The sequence below is a fragment of the Hippocampus zosterae genome, chromosome 4 (genome assembly GCF_025434085.1).
Source record: "Hippocampus zosterae strain Florida chromosome 4, ASM2543408v3, whole genome shotgun sequence".
In the NCBI taxonomy this organism is placed as follows: domain Eukaryota; kingdom Metazoa; phylum Chordata; class Actinopteri; order Syngnathiformes; family Syngnathidae; genus Hippocampus; species Hippocampus zosterae.
This window is the reverse complement of record NC_067454.1, coordinates 25,232,037-25,249,156: the sequence shown is the minus strand read 5'-3', so window position 1 is coordinate 25,249,156 and position 17,120 is coordinate 25,232,037. Positions and strand designations below refer to the sequence as shown.

Here is a 17,120-nt window from a genome sequence, read left to right as displayed (position 1 = left end):
TCCTCTATTAGCTGTATATTTAAAGAATAAATATACAAATAATCTTAATGCAAACTCTAAAATAATCCGTTTTAGGTAAAGAACATTCACTTGTTACAATCAACATCAGTCAAGATCATTACTTTCACATCAAATCAAGCAAATAACATGGCTGAAAAGTAATTTTTTAATGATACCATTTTATTTCATGGTTTCATGATACAAAGTCCACACATACCAATCATGCACACACATTCAATACAAGCAGGAACAAACCTCAGTATAAAGCAACATTTGGAATTGTGAAAAACTAAGACTTTTGTCGCATTGTGCTTTTTAGATGTGATTTGAATGAATGAGCCATTGATCAAAGTCTGCAAAATGACGTCTGCCGTCTGTGACAATTGATCACCCTGATTGGCGATTAGCTAGCAAATCAGCGCATGAGCTCGACTATCAGTACTACGCAAAAGGAAAGCCGCTGCAAAGAAAATGGAATCAATAAGTTCAGATCAGCAAAATATTGCTTTTTACTTAGATTCGTGGCTGCTTGAGTGTGACATGCGTTGTTTTCAATGGGTGTGAATTTTATTTCATTTAAACCCTGACTAGGACTATGCCGGTACATGTCTTTTTTACCCACTTGAATAGCACTGTAATACAGACATACTAAACGAATGAAAAGTGAACCTGAATTAGTCACTGCTCTCAGTAAGATGGCCCTGTAATTACATGGAGTTTCTCTTTTGAGCCCTGCATTCAGTAACTAAGAAAAGAAACAGGCTGAAAAGGATAATGAATGATGAAATATTGTAATAATGTGCATTGTGGTGTAATAGATAAATCACATTTTTACTTACTTGTTCCTCCATATGGTGACTTACATTTGCACTTGGAAAAAAATCAAATTTCAAGTTTAATTTGTGTATACGAGTAGAATGAAAACAAATTCCAAAGTGCATGGCTGTTCCGTGTTAATTAGTTTGTTATCTTGTCATTCCAAATGTTGCTTTTTTACTGAGGTTTATTCCTGCTAGTATTATGAGTGGGCTATTGACTTGGCATAGTATTCCCACTCAATCATGCAGATCTACAGGATGTACTGTAGTTCACTCCCAAATCTACAGGACTGTGTGGGAACACCCTGCACTACATTAGTTGCTGTCTTTTGTATATGATAAACATCTTTTGGAATCTCATTAAAATGTGTTCTGTTTTAAAGTGTGTTACTCTATACACACACATAACAATATTATTATATTATTATTCTAAAGTATTGCGGTGTGGGGGGAAAAGGCGTTTTTTGTCTGTCTATTTTTTGTTTTCGGGTTTACAATTCATACCAACTTCCACTTAATTTATTTTGTCACCCGTTCCCTCCTCTTCTGCGTGTCAAAAAGACCACTAAATGTTTAAATTCTGTAACCAGTAATCTCTGCGGTGATGTGAAATGCCAAGAGGCGAATATTCTTAGTTTGTTGGGGCCCAGCGATTTGCCGGCGACGAGTCAAGAGTCTACCTTGCCTCTTTAATGTATGGTTCTTTGGTGTCATCTGCTGGTTCCATTGGTCAAACACAAGTTCTCGATTGTGATTTAACAAATGAAAAGCAAAGTCATTATTGAAAACAGTACTGTACACTGACACGCCAGATAGCAACACCGCCAGCCACAGATTGTAAAGGTTCACTGAATGGTTATCTATGTGAGACATAATCTTGTTCTTCTTTATCATCCTTTAGAAACGATGTTTTCATTCAGCATTGAGCAGGGCACCACTCATAAATTAGCCAAATTATTTGAGACACCACCCTGTATGCGGCAGTGAGTACAGTAGGCCTATAAGAGTTCTAATCAAGTACAGTAATAAATGCTAATATTTTTGAAGAAGCTGAATTTCAAATGCAGCTCTTATAATATAATGCTTTTAGTGATTAACAGCTTGTAGCCTCTCCTCATAGACCTGCTGATTCTTGCAATGTCTTTGCATGGCTTGCTCTGTCTATTGTCTTGGAGGCAAAGCTCTGACCATGCTTTATCATACCTACTCGATGAACGCATTATCATTGTCACGTTCCGTATTTGACAGCAGGGGGCAGGTGTTCTCGCTTGCCGCCTGCACACCTGCCACCCATTTATCGGTGATTGCACCTGCTATATTTAGGTGCTCCGGCAATCGACTCACTGCCGGAGTATTCCACGCCGTGCCATTGCTAGTGCCTATTCCTACTCGGTTAAACACTTCCTTAAAGACTATTGATAATTGTTGCGTTCCTAGACATCCTCTCATGTGTAATTATAGTATTTTGCCTAAACTTTGTTTTTTTCGCAAGCGTTTTCTGTTGCCTCGTTATAATTATTTCCTGGTTCTCTTTTTGACCAGCGTTTTCTGTTATCCGTTTAGACGGGGGGGGGGGGGGGGGGGGGGGCTTGTGTTGTAATAAATATCATTTTCGTGACAAAGTTACTTTCTGTGTCTGCTATTTCGGTGATCCACTTATCCCCAGTTTGTTGCGCACGAAGCGATTACTCTGTCGCTTCGAGCTCAACGTGACAATCATAATTGCAAAACCGAAATGACTTTAACCACCCCAAAAGTATTCTGTCATTTGACACAGGAAGGTGCACTCACTCACACAGCTACTGGAATTTTCTCTTCCTCAGTATTGATTTTTTTTCTTCTTTTTTTGGTTGGTTGGCTTGAGAAATGTTTACACAGTTATGCTGGAGCAATACAAAATCAAAACACTACAACATCCTCACCCCTGCTCTCTTGTATCACTGCACACATTTCAAGGTCAGGAAACACACAGGATGTGATCATATCAATAACTTACTGTACTGGGAGGCTGAACGGATGTCAGGGATTGTATATCAGATAAGAGATTAACTCTTTCATGCACGGAACAACTAAAATCACATTAACGTCATGAATACTTGGGATGTGACCCGCATTATTCAACATTCATAAAAATAAAAATGAGGAATCAAGTTTTCATAAATAATGTTTGAGGTTTGAGCAATGTAAAGCATATGCATAGGCTGTACTTCATTGATTCATCAAATGGGATTCCATGAGAGAACCAGTCACAGCAATGCTCTTAAATGAATTCCACGACACATGATTACTGGCTCTTTGACTGGATCTTTACTGTTTAACCACAATGCAGCATTTGACATTAACGATAGCTCGGGGCCAGTATTCCGCTGATTCAGGCCACCCCTACCAACAGACGCTGGCCTGGCCAGATCACAGGGTACACAGAAACAAACAACCATTCACACTCACAATCACACCTTGACCTATCTACAATATAGAGTGCTTCATGAATCTACCATGCATGTCTCTGGAATGTGAGAGGAAACCTAGAGTACCAGTACCTGGAGAAAACTCACACAGGCACAGCGAGAACATGCAAACTCCACACAGGAAGGCCGGAGTCCGGATTCAAACCTCTGCAAAGTGAGGCAGATCTGCTAACCAGTCAGCACTGTGCTCCCTATTTTGAAGATGATAATGACAATAATTCGTTCAATGAATGGATTTCTCCAATGATTCATTGTCCCCCTGAAAGAAATATGACATACATCACACAAGTCCGCGGAGCTCAGAATCGGTCTGCTTCTACCTCATTTAAATCCACTAAAATAGCATTGTACTACCTGTAGTGTGATTTTTTTTTTTTTTTACATTTTCCATAAATTTCTCCTACATGCTAAATATCCCTAACTTTTTATGAGTAGTGTACATCTACCAATCAAAAGTTTGGACACAGTTGCTCATACAATAGCATGAGAAAGCGTGTAAAACCTTTTGACGTGAGTGTGTGTGTGCATGTGTGTGTATACAGTCAACTGTATGTTTGTTAAGATTAAGACATCCTTTATTTGTCCCACACTGGGGAAATTTACAGTCTACAGCAGCAACACTGGGGGTAGAAAGTAGAACGAAGAAAAACAAAGTGTTTGCATTCACAAAGTAAATGTTACAGTTTCGTGAATGCAATGAAACTGTAACTTACTGTTACTGCTCATTAATTTATCCACAATGCTGTGAGCAACGCAGGATATCATAACTACACTGGATTAGCATTTTTGAGGCCTCAAAAGGTCCCACAACATAGATTGAAATATAACACTAGATCTCGCCCGAAGTATACCCTATATCTAAGGGAGTATAGAGTATATGGGTGTCCATTTGAGCGAGCAGCCTTGGCTTGGGTTACAGTCTTTAATGTGACAGAGGGGAACGACTGCTCTGGATACTTACTGGCAGCAGAAAAGATGGAGACATGAATAAATACCACAAAAGTCAATAGCAGCTCACATGTCCTTTGCAGATGATGACCCCACTTCTTATTTATTATATGCAGATCTTTTTTAACGGTGCAGTCAAATTCTAGACAGCCTCATCACTATAAAAATGAACATATTGATAAATTCATACTGTATGTCTGCCTTTGTGCCGACCACACCTTAATCCTAGTTTTTACATATACATTTTAAAATAGGTAGATCAAAAATGTCGAATTTTTAAGGGTATAATGCATTAAATGTAAGTCACATGATATTAATATTTTGTTGTTCTACTTCTTAGTAAGTAAGAAAAAGTAAGAAGAAGTCTCCATTAAGGCTCATACTTTACCCTTAACCGTGATATTTTCACAACTTTTGGTTTGTATCGGGATTATATAGATCCTCACCCTGGCACTCTTGTGTCAATTTTCTCTTGTATTCATAATGGATATTGCAATACCTTTCTCTATTTATCAACTTAGTTCTGATTTATCATTATATTTAATGTTTAGAATTTATCATTTTAACTCTGATTGGTGTAGGTTGATTGTACTATTTTTTTGAATTTGTTTTTGAACTCAGTAAGCGATTTCCTCATTTTTAGGTCCGTTTCGAGATTATTCCACAGATTAACACCTTTGCTAGATACACTTCTTTGCTTGATGTTTGTTCTTGTTTTGAGTTTTTTGAATAAGTTGGTACCTCTTAATTCATAGTTGCTTTCTCGAATTTCAAAAAACTTCTGAATGTTTTGGCAGAGCAGGTTATTGTGTTCTTTGTACATTATTTGGGCGATTTTAAAGTCAACCAGGTCATAAAATTTCATCGTATTTAATTTAATAAATAGTGGATTTGTGGGTTCCGTATATTTTGATCTATTAATAATTCGAATTGCTTTTTTTGTAGTTTGAGAATAGGGAGTGTGTTTGTTTTGCAGGCATTTCCCCATATTTCCACACAGTAGGTCATGTATGGTAATAATAATGAAGTGTATAATGTGTACAAGGATCTCTTATTTAGCACTTCCTTGGTTTTGTAGAGGATCCCTACGGTCTTGGCTATTTTTCTTTTTACGTTATCGATATGTGGTTTCCAACATAGTTTTGAGTCTATTACTAATCCGAGAAACTTGGTTTCATACGCTCTTTCTATTTCAATTGAGTTTACCATAATTTTAGCTTGGTGTTTGATTGGTCTTGTGCCAAAAACAATTGACTTCGATTTTTTCAGGTTAAGTGACAATTTATTTCTGACGAACCAGTTTTTTAATTTGTTTAATTTGTTTTCTACGGTTGTCAGGAGCTGTTTCAGATTTATTCCAGAACAGTAGAAAGTTGTATCATCAGCAAATAGGACACATTTAAATAGTTTTGAGACCTTGCAGATATCATTTATATATAAGATGAATAGTTTTGGACCAAGCACTGACCCCTGAGGTACTCCGTGAGTGATTTTCAGTTGATTCGTTTTTTTATTGTTGAGTTGCACGTACTGAAATCTGTTTTCTAAATAACTTTTTATCCATTTATAAGCTACACCTCTAATGCCATATCTTTCTAGTTTTTTCAATAATATACTGTGATCTATTGTGTCAAAAGCTTTTTTTAGATCTAGGAAAACCCCAACAGTAAATTCTTTGTTGTCTATATTAGCGGCTATTGCTTCCACAAACTCCATAACTGCCATTGAGGTGGTCCGTTTTTCCCTGAAGCCATATTGATTCTCACTTAACAGCGCATGCTTTTGTATAAAACTATCAAGTCTCCGAGAAAATAGTTTTTCTAATATTTTTGAAAATTGTGGTAGTAGTGATATTGGTCTATAATTTGTAAACAGATGTTTTTCTCCACTTTTATAGATTGGAATAACTTTAGCAATTTTCATTTTTGAAGGAAAGATACCAGCTTTGAATGACAGGTTGCATATGTGTGTGAAAGGTCGCACTACATATTCTATAATCTGCTTGATTATTGTCATATCAATATTAAAGCAATCAGTTGACTTTTTATTTGTAAAAGTTTTTATAATATTTGATACTTCTTCTTGTTTTACTGCAGTAAGGAACATCGTGGAGGAGTTTTTTTCTACGTATCTATCCACTTCAAACAGGTCTGTTGGATCAGGAATTTGTTTTGCTAGGTTACTGCCGATGTTGACAAAATACTCATTAAATTCAGTTGCTATTTCTGCAGTTTTTTCCAAAATAGTATTTTTGCCTTTGATAAAATACTCTGGATAATCCGTTTTTTAGGACTATTTCTGATTACTTGGTTAAGTATTTTCCATATTTCTTGTGTGTTACCTTTATTCTGCTCTAATAGTGCATGATAATGATCTCTTTTACTGGTTCTTATAATATTTACTAGTTTATTTTTATAGGTCTTATATTTTTTTTCTGCTTCTTCAGTTCTGAATTTTAAAAACAATTTATATAAATTGTTTTTCTTTTTACATGCGTTTTCTATGCCTTTCGTTATCCATGGCTTACTTGGGTCTTCATACTTTTTGGAGACTTTAGTTAATGGAAAATGTTTATCATATAAGGAGATTATGGTAGACTGAAATACTTCAAACGCTGTATTTGGGTCTTCGTTTGAGTAGACCTCGGTCCAGTTTTGTTTTTCTAGGTCTTGCTTAAAGGCATCGATGGAACGTTGGTTTCTTAGTCTTATTTCTGTTATACAAGTTGTTGATTTAGCTTTTCTATCGAAATAATTATGAAAAACTGCAAAAACACACAGGTGGTCACTTATGTCATTAATGAGAAGTCCACTTTCCATTTTATGATCAATCTTATTTATAAATATGTTATCTATTAATGTGGCCGTGTCAACTGTTATTCTGCTAGGTTTCAGGATTACTGGGAAAAAGCTGTTGCTGTACATAGTATTTATGAAGTCAGTTGTTTTTTTGTGTCTATTTGGGTTTAATAAGTCAATGTTAAAGTCACCACATATTATTCGTGTTTTCTTATCGTTGTAGTAACTGAGCATATCTGTTAGTTTTTTATTGAATGTGTCAATACATGTTCCTGGTGTCCTATAGATGCAACTTATGATGATATTTGATGCCTTTTTATTGTGTATTTCAATGGTTAGACATTCCATTAGGTTTTCTATATCTCTCGATTTTACTGCATTTAAGTGCTTTGTCTACATATATTGCAACCCCCCCCTCCTTTTTTGTTTTCTCTATTAGTTGCAAACATTTCATAACCTTCTATTTCCATTTCAGTTGTTTTATCTTCATCAAGCCAAGTTTCTGATATGGCAATTATTTTAAATTTATTGAATTTAGTCAGGTATTCTTTAATTTTTGTGAAGTTTTTATAGAGACTTCTACTGTTTAAGTGTATTACCGAAAGTGCATTTTCCAATTTTATATTAGTGTTGAATTGTTCATCCAGGTAATAGTCAGAGTTTGTTACCCTTTGTTTGTTGTTGAAGAAGTTATTGTCTGGGTCCAAATTGTTCTCGGGATCGAATGGCTTATAGTCAATATCTTCAAAGGGTTGGAAGTTCATGTTTTTGGGATGTGAATTTCCCGCTCCCACACGGTCGTCGATGGCTCCCTCACGGCCGTCGTTGGTTCCCTCGCTGTCGTCGCTAGCTCTCTCACCGTCATCACTGGGTCCCTCGTGGTCACTGGCTCCCTTGCGGTCGTCGCCGACTCCCTCACGCTCGCCGGCTGGCTGCCTCCCGGCTCTCTCACGCGCGCTGGCTGGTTGTCTCCCGGCTGCCTCAGGCTCGCCGTCTCCCGGCTCCCTCGCGGTCACTGGCTCCCCTGCAGTCGTCGCTGGTTTCCTCACGGTCGCTGGCTTCCCTGCAGTCGTCGCTGGCTTCCTCGCGGTCATCACTGGCTCCCTCACGGTCGGTCGTCGCTGGCTGCCTCGCGTGAGTGAAGTTCTTTGGGGCATGTTTGCTGGAGCAGGTGAGCTGGATTTCGGGCACCTAATGAGGTGTGTTCATTGGGGACCTTTTGTTCTTACTTCAGACATGCATACAAACTGCGAAATCCTTCACAATGTTTTTCACTAAAATGTATATGAAACAGCAGCAACTACTGAAATTCTATTATTGTCATAATGGTCACTTCTCATGTATCTTGGTGAATATTAAAGCTGCCTTGAAGCTAAAAGGACAGCTTGCTTGTCAACATCACAGTATCTGGATGTTTTATATCAGTTAATCAGATTGTGTGAGTCAGTTCCGAAAAAGTATATATTTGTTATGTTTTGTAGGATGAAGCCACCGCAACCAGACTCGCCCATTTAATTTCATGCCACAGTTGCTTTAAACTTAACTTTAATATGAGCATTTTGTTTATCAGATTGAATAACGTCTGTCACGTTCCGGATTCGACAGCAGGGGGCAGTCGTTCTTGCTTGCCGCCTGCACACCTGCCAACCATTTGTTGGTAATTGGACCTGCTATATTTGGGCGCTCCGGCAGTCGACTTACTGCCCGAGTATTCTACGCCGTGCCATTTGCTATCGCCTATTCCTTATCGGTTAAATCTCTGACTTAAATGACTATTGACTATTATTGCGTGCCTTGCTATTCCTCTCGTGTTTGATTAGTATTTTACTTAAGAACTTTCTCCTTGCCGTTTTTGTTTCGCAAGCGTTTTCTGTTGCCCCGTTGTTATTTCCTGGTCCTCTTTTTGACCATTGTTTTCCTTTGCCTCGTTATTATTTCCTGGCCCTCTTTTGACCAGCGTTTTCTGTTGTCCGTTTAGACAGGGATTTTGTGTTATAATAAATCTCATTTTTTGTGACATAATTCCTTTTCTGTGTCTGCTATTTCGGGGATCCACTTACCTCTAGTAGTTGTGCACGAAGCGATTATTCTGTCGCTTCGGGCTCAACGTGACAATGTCAAGCAGTGACAAGATTCAGATGTGTGATGAATTGGCAAGGCAACAATCACATTCGAACAAAGGTCAGCCCTTGAACCAAGTATGGTCCAAGTGAAAACCAGCCAGAAGCCACTTGCAAAAAGGAACTAAAAAACACAAACCATCAATGTAATTGATGCCTTGATGTTCTGCCAAACAATATGAAGACATTTTATTGAGAAAATACGGGAACAAAAAAAGTCCCATGTCATATTTCCCACTTCATGACACCCATCTCAGGTTTCTGCGCTGATGAAGTAGGGTGGAATACTTTTCTCGTTGCATGTAATGTGACCTGTTTCTTTACAGGGAGAGGTGCAGCATTGCTGTTTTGTCAGAGGAGTCTTTGGATAAGGATCAATGGAAACAAAAGAGACCCGTGGAGCCAGACTCCATACTGATTCAATTTACCCTCTCTGCAATTATACTTCTGCCTCTCAGATACACACACACACAGAATAGTTGGCCGGAAGAAATAGTGTGATCTTTGAAAGCAAGCTCATTTTCTAACAGACAGTCATTTTAGTACTGATGTGTAGGAAACATGAACAAATTGAAGATAAATTGAAGTCATGACAACAGCTGTTAATGTCGAAGGAACATATTCCATTAGTATTGCAACTATGAGATCATAAAAGCTAAAAATCAGATGACCTCAGTTAACTGCAAGGAAATTGAAGGGAGTGTCGCTGCTTTGCTTGGATTTAAAGGGAGGACATGACCAGATACCTTTAACTACATTCAGATGTCATGTCAAGTGAAATGAATGGAAATTAATCAAAGGTCTTTTTATTATGGGCTAAACTGAACCTGGGTATCACCCAGAATATGCAAATGAATGTATTATCAACATTTATTGTAACTTTCTTCTGAATTACCCTGATGTCAATTTTGCAGAAAAATAGTGCACTGTAAAATACAACCGACGACAATATATGGCAGTGGATCTGGCCTAAATGAACTAAATTTGAATACCCGTACACCAAAAGGAAAATACCTACAATATTCAAAACAGGATATCATAATTTGTTGTGCATGCACAATGCTCGCTCGTTGGTAAAAATCTTCACCAGGAAACCAAGAAGTGCTCGTGGAATGGATTTGAAAGCAGGGAGACTCTGGTGTAAAAACTGAGCTGTACAAATCATGCAACAAGATTCTGCGTATGGTGTAAACAACCACATTTGGTGTATCTGATAACTTAAATATAACATAACATTTCATCTTAGATTGATGAGTGCATTTTTCCTTTCTCATCGTTTGTTCCATCCATTTCCCATAAGTGGGGTAGCTCGGGATAAGAAGACCTGACTTGATGTGATAGGCGGGTTGCATCCTGGAATGATTACCTGACAAGTTTCATTTCAGTGTTTGCCGATCCTTGTTATTGTGCCCTTTATGTGTTTTTTTTCTCCCTTTTCATTTGCAAATGCTCAACAATTATGAAAGCATCCATCCTTTTAGCTTTCCAAAACTCCTTTGTATGTGAAATACAAGACAAATATACCGGTATTATCATTTTACATTTTACATTAACTGCTGAATGAAAACAAGCTGCCATAATGTATTGTAGAGTTTCACACTGCCAACTCCATAAATATCAATAGAATCTGCAATAGAGTCCATGTAAAAATCTAATTGGAGTAGTTTCCATTCAGTCGGATTTGCATCAATTATTCATGGTAGCTCCTGTCGTCCATGCCGCTCGTGGGATCGATGCCTCTGTAATGTGGATTAATACGAGCCCCCAGTCGAGTCCTGGCTGTACTAGACAAACTGCTGAAGCTCCTTCCTGGACCAAACTTTGCACTATCCCCATTGGACAATTATTGAGACCACATTGTGAGGGCGAGAGTCTGCGTCCATTTGTCTCTGGACTGTGCAATTTGAAATTTTGTCCTCAAGGTTGAAGTGTATTCCCTAATAAATATGTTCAAGAAATGAGTTGCGCTGTATTCACTGACCTGATGTAATTCCAGTTCCTGAAGGTGCCGTGGTCTCTGTATAGAATCGATCAGGTGGATTGCAAGAACATACAACAGTTGTCATCCATCCGGTCGCTGCGATAATGCAAAGAGCATTAAATATTCAGTTTAGAGGAAGCTGAGTGTCACTACATGATCAGATATATCGGCCTCGATATAGATTTATTGATGAGTCTTCTCAAGGCAAAGGAAAACACACACACACACACACACACACACACACACACACACACACACACACACACACACACACACGCACACACACACACACACACACACACACACTAAAGCACTTATACACTAAGAGAAAAATGTTGTGTCTCACAGCGTTGTTTCACAAATTATATCCAAAAGTGTGCAACTAATGCTATTGTGTGCTCTGGGGCATTTAGTTCAACGACAACAAGTCATGTCCACTGTACACACACACACACACACACACACACACACACACAAACGCACACAGACGCACACACACACACGAACGCACACAGACGCACGCACGCACACACGCACACACACACGCACACACACGCACACACACACGTGTTAATGTGTATATGAGAGAGAGAGAGAGAGATCAAAATATCTATCTATTTATCTGTCTATCTATCTCTATCTAGCATTCACCCCGACAGTCACACATACAAATAACTTAGAAGACAGTTCCAATTGACTTTGAGATCACCTTCTCATCCCCCACCCATCTCACCCCATCAGCTTGACACCGCTCCACCTCTTCGCTTGAGACACCACAACGGAGAGGAGGAAACTGCCGCCCCCTATGGGATTTGAGACCGTGATTTCATCGGATGTACAACAACCTACCATCTGTCAGAAGCGGAGAGATTGCAAGCTGGTCGCACATGTCTGTTAATGTGTAGACAACCAACATGGATGAAGAGCTGTGTTTGCGTCACTGTTCATAAGGTACGTTCATCTTTTGAATTAATTTCATTCATACATTATCACTTTAACTGCCGCTCGCAGTCTGTTCAGAAATACTGTGACCCAAAGCCATCACCGGAGTCCTTAGGAAGATTTTAATATAAAATAATAAAATATAAAAATATAAGAAGCTATATTACATCAGTATAATACACAGTGCTTTCGTCAGCATTTCTAGATATGCTTTCTTTTAAAAAGTTGATTAAAAGCTATTTTTACATTTCACAATGAAGAGAGTGACATGCTTATGCATTGAAACATTTGTGCAGTACTTATTGTTGAATGATCTGCCAAGCAAGACTGCTGTCCAAATTTAGGGTCAGGACCCACACGGTTACCAATTGTAGGTAATTTTGTGCTTTTTAATTGCAATGATGACTGTCATGACTGCAGTGCAACCAGTCCAGTGTATACCCTGTGTCCTACATCCAAAGTCATTTAGGATAGGCTACAGCTCATTCATTCATTTCATTCATTCATTCATCTTCTGAGCCGCTTGATCCTCACTAGGGTCGCGGGGGGTGCTGGAGCCTATCTAAGCTGTCTTCGGGCAGTAGGCAGGGGACACCCTGAATCGGTTGCCAGCCAATCGCAGGGCACACAGAAACGAACAACCATTCGCACTCACACTCACACCTAGGGACAATTTAAGAGTGTTCAATCAGCATGTTCAAACGCATGTTTTTCGAATGTGGGAGGAAACCGGAGCACCGGAGAAAACCCATGCAGGACCGGGGAGAATATGCAAACTCCACACAGGGACGCTGCAGTTGGAATCGAACCCGGTACCTCTGCACTGTGAAGCCGCCGTACTAACTACTCGACTACCGGGCCGCTAGAATACAGCTCATCTCCGAAAAATGGATGGACGTTTTAATTTGCATTATCATATGTCAACGTTATGCCAATACATTTGTTATTTCTCAAGTTTGGGTGAAATGGTAATGAGCTAAGAAGGTTCGGGAATATTTTTATATATATATATATATATATATGGGCGGTAGTCCAGTGGTTAGCACGTCGGCTTCACAGTGCAGGGGTACCGGGTTCGATTCCAGCTCCGGCCTCCCTGTGTGGAGTTTGCATGTTCTCCCCGGGCCTGCGTGGGTTTTCTCCGGGTGCTCCGGTTTCCTCCCACATTCCAAAAACATGCGTGGCAGGCTGATTGAACACTCTAAATTGTCCCTAGGTGTGAGTGTGAGTGCGAATGGTTGTTTGTTTCTGTGTGCCCTGCGATTGGCTGGCAACCGATTCAGGGTGTCCCCCGCCTACTGCCCGGAGACGGCTGGGATGGGCTCCAGCACCCCCCGCGACCCTAGTGAGGATCAAGCGGTACGGAAGATGAATGAATGAATGAAAGAATGAATGAATGAATATATATATATATAAAATTGGATTTAAATAACAAAAGTGCACTTAGGTTGTGTAAACCATTTAAATGTATATAAACAAACAATTTACTGTGTAGGTTCTTGTTCTTGCTTAGATATGTTTTTTTGTTTTTTTTTTAAATATCACAGCAAAAGAAGAGGGAGCAACCATGTCTGAGAAGAATCCCCGTTGCTCAGACACTCGTCCCAAATGTGGCGTTCGGAGTTGGAGCGCCGACAGTTATGTTTGGCATGGAAAGAAGCGATCGAGGAACTCTAGTAAGAGTTCAAGTCCTGGAGGCTTGGAGGCGGAGGTCTCAGAGGAACTTGGGGTACGGTCCACATCCTGCCCAAGGAGGCGCAGAGAGAGAAAGTGTAGCTGCAGCAGCAGTCTTGGGGAAGACATTGATGGTGTGTGCCGAAAGGCCTTGTCCAGGCGTTCTCTGCGGCAGAAGTTCCAGGATGCTGTGGGACAGTGTTTGCCCTTCCATTCGCATAATCCCCACCATCATCATCATCATCTTCATCACCACTATCTACAGGGAGCCTCACGTCCCTTTTCTGTGTTATTCTGGTCCAAACGCAAGATTCACGTCTCAGAGCTCATGCAAGACAAGTGCCCTTTCGCTGCTAAATCTGAACTTGCCCGCAGTTGGCACTTTTTTAAAAACAATGCCACTCAAGCAAGTGCTCTCCTGGACCTTGAGGCTAATGTCAAGGCTAACAACCTATCTTCATGCAACTCACCACCACAGACACCTCTCTCCTGGGAGGAGATCTGCTGTTCCCCTGGGCCTGGAAGTATCACTCAGGAGGACTGGGATACCATTTGTCCACACGAACACACAGAAGATAGCGGTAGCTACATCCTGGTCCCCGATCTCCTTCAAATAAACAATAGCTCCTGCTACTGGGGGGTGCTTAACCGCTTTGAGGCTGAGGAACTCCTGGAGGGCCAGCCAGAAGGAACCTTCCTTCTCCGAGACTCTGCCCAGGATGAGTTCCTTTTCTCAGTCAGCTTTCGACGTTACAGCCGTTCCTTGCACGCACGCATTGAGCAGAACGGAAAGCGTTTCAGCTTTGATGTGCGTGACCCATGCATGTACCGGGATGTCAGTGTGACAGGGCTGCTGAGACATTACAGTGACCCTGCCACTTGTCTCTTCTTTGAACCCCTCCTTTCCCAGCCGCTACCTAGAACATTTCCTTTTCCCCTTCAACACCTGTGCAGGGCTGTGATCTGCAGTGTCACCACCTACCAGGGTATACAGAAGCTTCCACTGCCCCCACAGCTCAGGAACTACCTCTGCCAGTATCACATCAAGTGTCAAGGGGCCTGTGCTCTGTGATTATTCATTCATTCATTCATTCATTTTCCGAACCGCTTGATCCTCACTAGGGTCGCGGGGGGTGCTGGAGCCTATCCCAACCGTCTTCGGGCAGTAGGCGGGGTACAACCTGAACCGGTTGCCAGCCAATCGCAGGGCACACAGAGACGAACAACCATCCGCGTTCACACTCACGCCTAGGGACAATTTAGAGTGTTCAATCAGCCTACCATGCATGTTTTTTGGAATGTGGAGGGAAACCGGAGTACCTGGAGAAAACCCATGCAGGCCCGGGGAGAACATGCAAACTCCACAGAGGAAGGCAGGAGATGGAAGTGAACCTCTGCACCGTGAAGTCGACGTGCTCACCACTCAATTACCGGGCCGCCCTGTGTTATTCATTCATCTTCCGAGCCGCTTGATCCTCACTAGGGTTGCAGGGGGTGCTGGAGCCTATCCCAGCTGTCTTTGGGCAAGTAGGCGGGGGACACCCTGAATCGGTTGCCAGCCAATCGCTATCCAAAGCACAATTCACATCAAAGGATACATTGGCCCGAGTAACCACATAAGCATGTGTGTGTATATATATATTGGTCAATATTATATTTTATAAATTTAGTCTGTCCACCCGTATGGGTGGTATTTTGACAAATTATTGATCAATCTAACGACTGGCTCTCTTTTAATGGCTGAACAAACATGCTGTTTTGGGGTCTCCTGAAAAGTAACTATTTTGGAGGTTCAAGGATAAAAAGGAACATGTCCATTTTTGTCATTTTCTTCGTCCGAAAGGCAGACATCCCATTTACGTAACAAACAATAATAATAATTATAATAATATTAATGACAAAAATGGACAAACGATGACAGCGACGATTTGATGGTTTTGCATTGAAGGCCTAGAAATGTCTTTCATACAAATAAATCTTTACGATAATTATGACGTTGGTACCGCGTTAACCACTCTTGTGTACTAATTATGTGAAGATGAACTTTGGTCAAAGTTAATTAATGTCACCTTGTAGAATATTAGTTGAGTAAAATGCATAAACTATCTCACGTTTGCTGTAGTATCACAAGTAATGTCCGAATATTAAATGTACTTCATGTCTCGCCAAACAGGACAACTCTTCCACTTTGGGCTCTGCGGTTCAGGCCTTATGTCAACAAAAACATTTTTTGATTTAATTTTGTTGTAAGAATTAACGAAGATGGTTCGAAGAAATGTATCGGTGTCCGTATTATTTAGACAATGTCGTTGACAATATGTGAAAATTGAAAGAAATATAAACAACAAAGTAAATTTGCACTTCAGAAGAGTAATTACATATTGTATTTGTATTTGTAATTTGCTACATACATTACAGGACAGATCACCGCAGTAGGAACACAACTCAATCCTCCTGTAATCAGCTGCTTCCAGTCTATGCTTAATTCATTCATTCAACTAATTACTATGCCCATCCCTACAAGCAAGTGATATCTTGTGAGGGCGACTTTCGATGTTTCTCTCTGGCCAACAGTATGCAGTACTGGTGTATTGGGATGTTGAGGGTCAGAGAACTTAAGTGCTTACAAGATTCCAGGCAATATTTTGATGTCTATTACTATTAATTATCAGCCTAAATGTGGTACTCTTCTAAACTGTAGTACTCAGAACAAGTGATTTTGCATCTTAATTATCCTCAGAACCCAAACCAAATCACTCTCTAGTGGCTTATATTGGAAACTTTGGTGAGAGAGCGTGCCTTGTTGATTTTTCAGCTTTTTCTGATTTTTTCCTCTGCATGGGCAAGTGGAAGGCAAAATGATGTGCTTCATTAAAACTATTAAAACTACAAAAAAAACGTAATCTGTCTCAGATTCTTTTGATGGCTGCAATAATGGATGAATGGATGGATTGAAATAATATATTTTTTAAATACACTCACAGAGGAAGCCAGAAGCCATTGTCCTGTATAGCCACAAGATGGCAATATAAATCATCAAATTGTTGATAAAGCTGTTCCAGAAGGCCTTTCCCTGGTCATGCTTTTTAAATGGGTATTTTAGAATCATTATTGTTGAATCAAACCTAATTGTTTTGTGGTTTTTGTTATTATAAAGTGTCCTTGGGTGTCTTGAAAGGCGCTTATAAATAAAATGTATTATTATTATGACTTGGCCCCGTTGAATTCAAAGCATTAGTAGTTAACTTACTGGTGCATGGAGGACTAGGTATACATTATTAATCTAATCTTCAAATCCTCCTGTCCAAATACTGGAATCAATGTGATATTTCCTCTCATTTTAAACTGTATCCACCATATTAATTAACAAA

The 17,120-nt window shown here is 39.9% G+C and overlaps 1 protein-coding gene and 1 long non-coding RNA gene across 2 annotated transcripts in view; one reads left to right on the top strand and one right to left on the bottom strand.

The window, feature by feature from the left end:
- Window positions 1-15,281, bottom strand: part of LOC127599844 (uncharacterized) — a 114,452-nt gene extending 99,171 nt beyond the window's left edge. Inside the window, exon 1 of the long non-coding RNA XR_007962195.1 lies at window positions 14,931-15,281. This is a non-coding gene — a long non-coding RNA (uncharacterized LOC127599844). The remainder of the gene's footprint in view (window positions 1-14,930) is intronic.
- Window positions 11,915-14,932, top strand: socs4 (suppressor of cytokine signaling 4). Its single transcript, XM_052063982.1, has 2 exons — window positions 11,915-12,084; window positions 13,623-14,932. Exon 2 carries the CDS (start codon window positions 13,643-13,645, stop codon window positions 14,819-14,821), a length of 1,179 nt encoding a protein of 392 aa, XP_051919942.1. The 5' UTR covers window positions 11,915-12,084; window positions 13,623-13,642; the 3' UTR covers window positions 14,822-14,932.
- Window positions 15,282-17,120: the final 1,839 nt, after the last annotated feature.

Coding starts and splice junctions, on each gene's coding strand:
- socs4 (XM_052063982.1), top strand. CDS start 13,643: ATGTCTGAGAAGAATCCCCGTTGCTCAGACACTCGTCCCAAATGTGGC.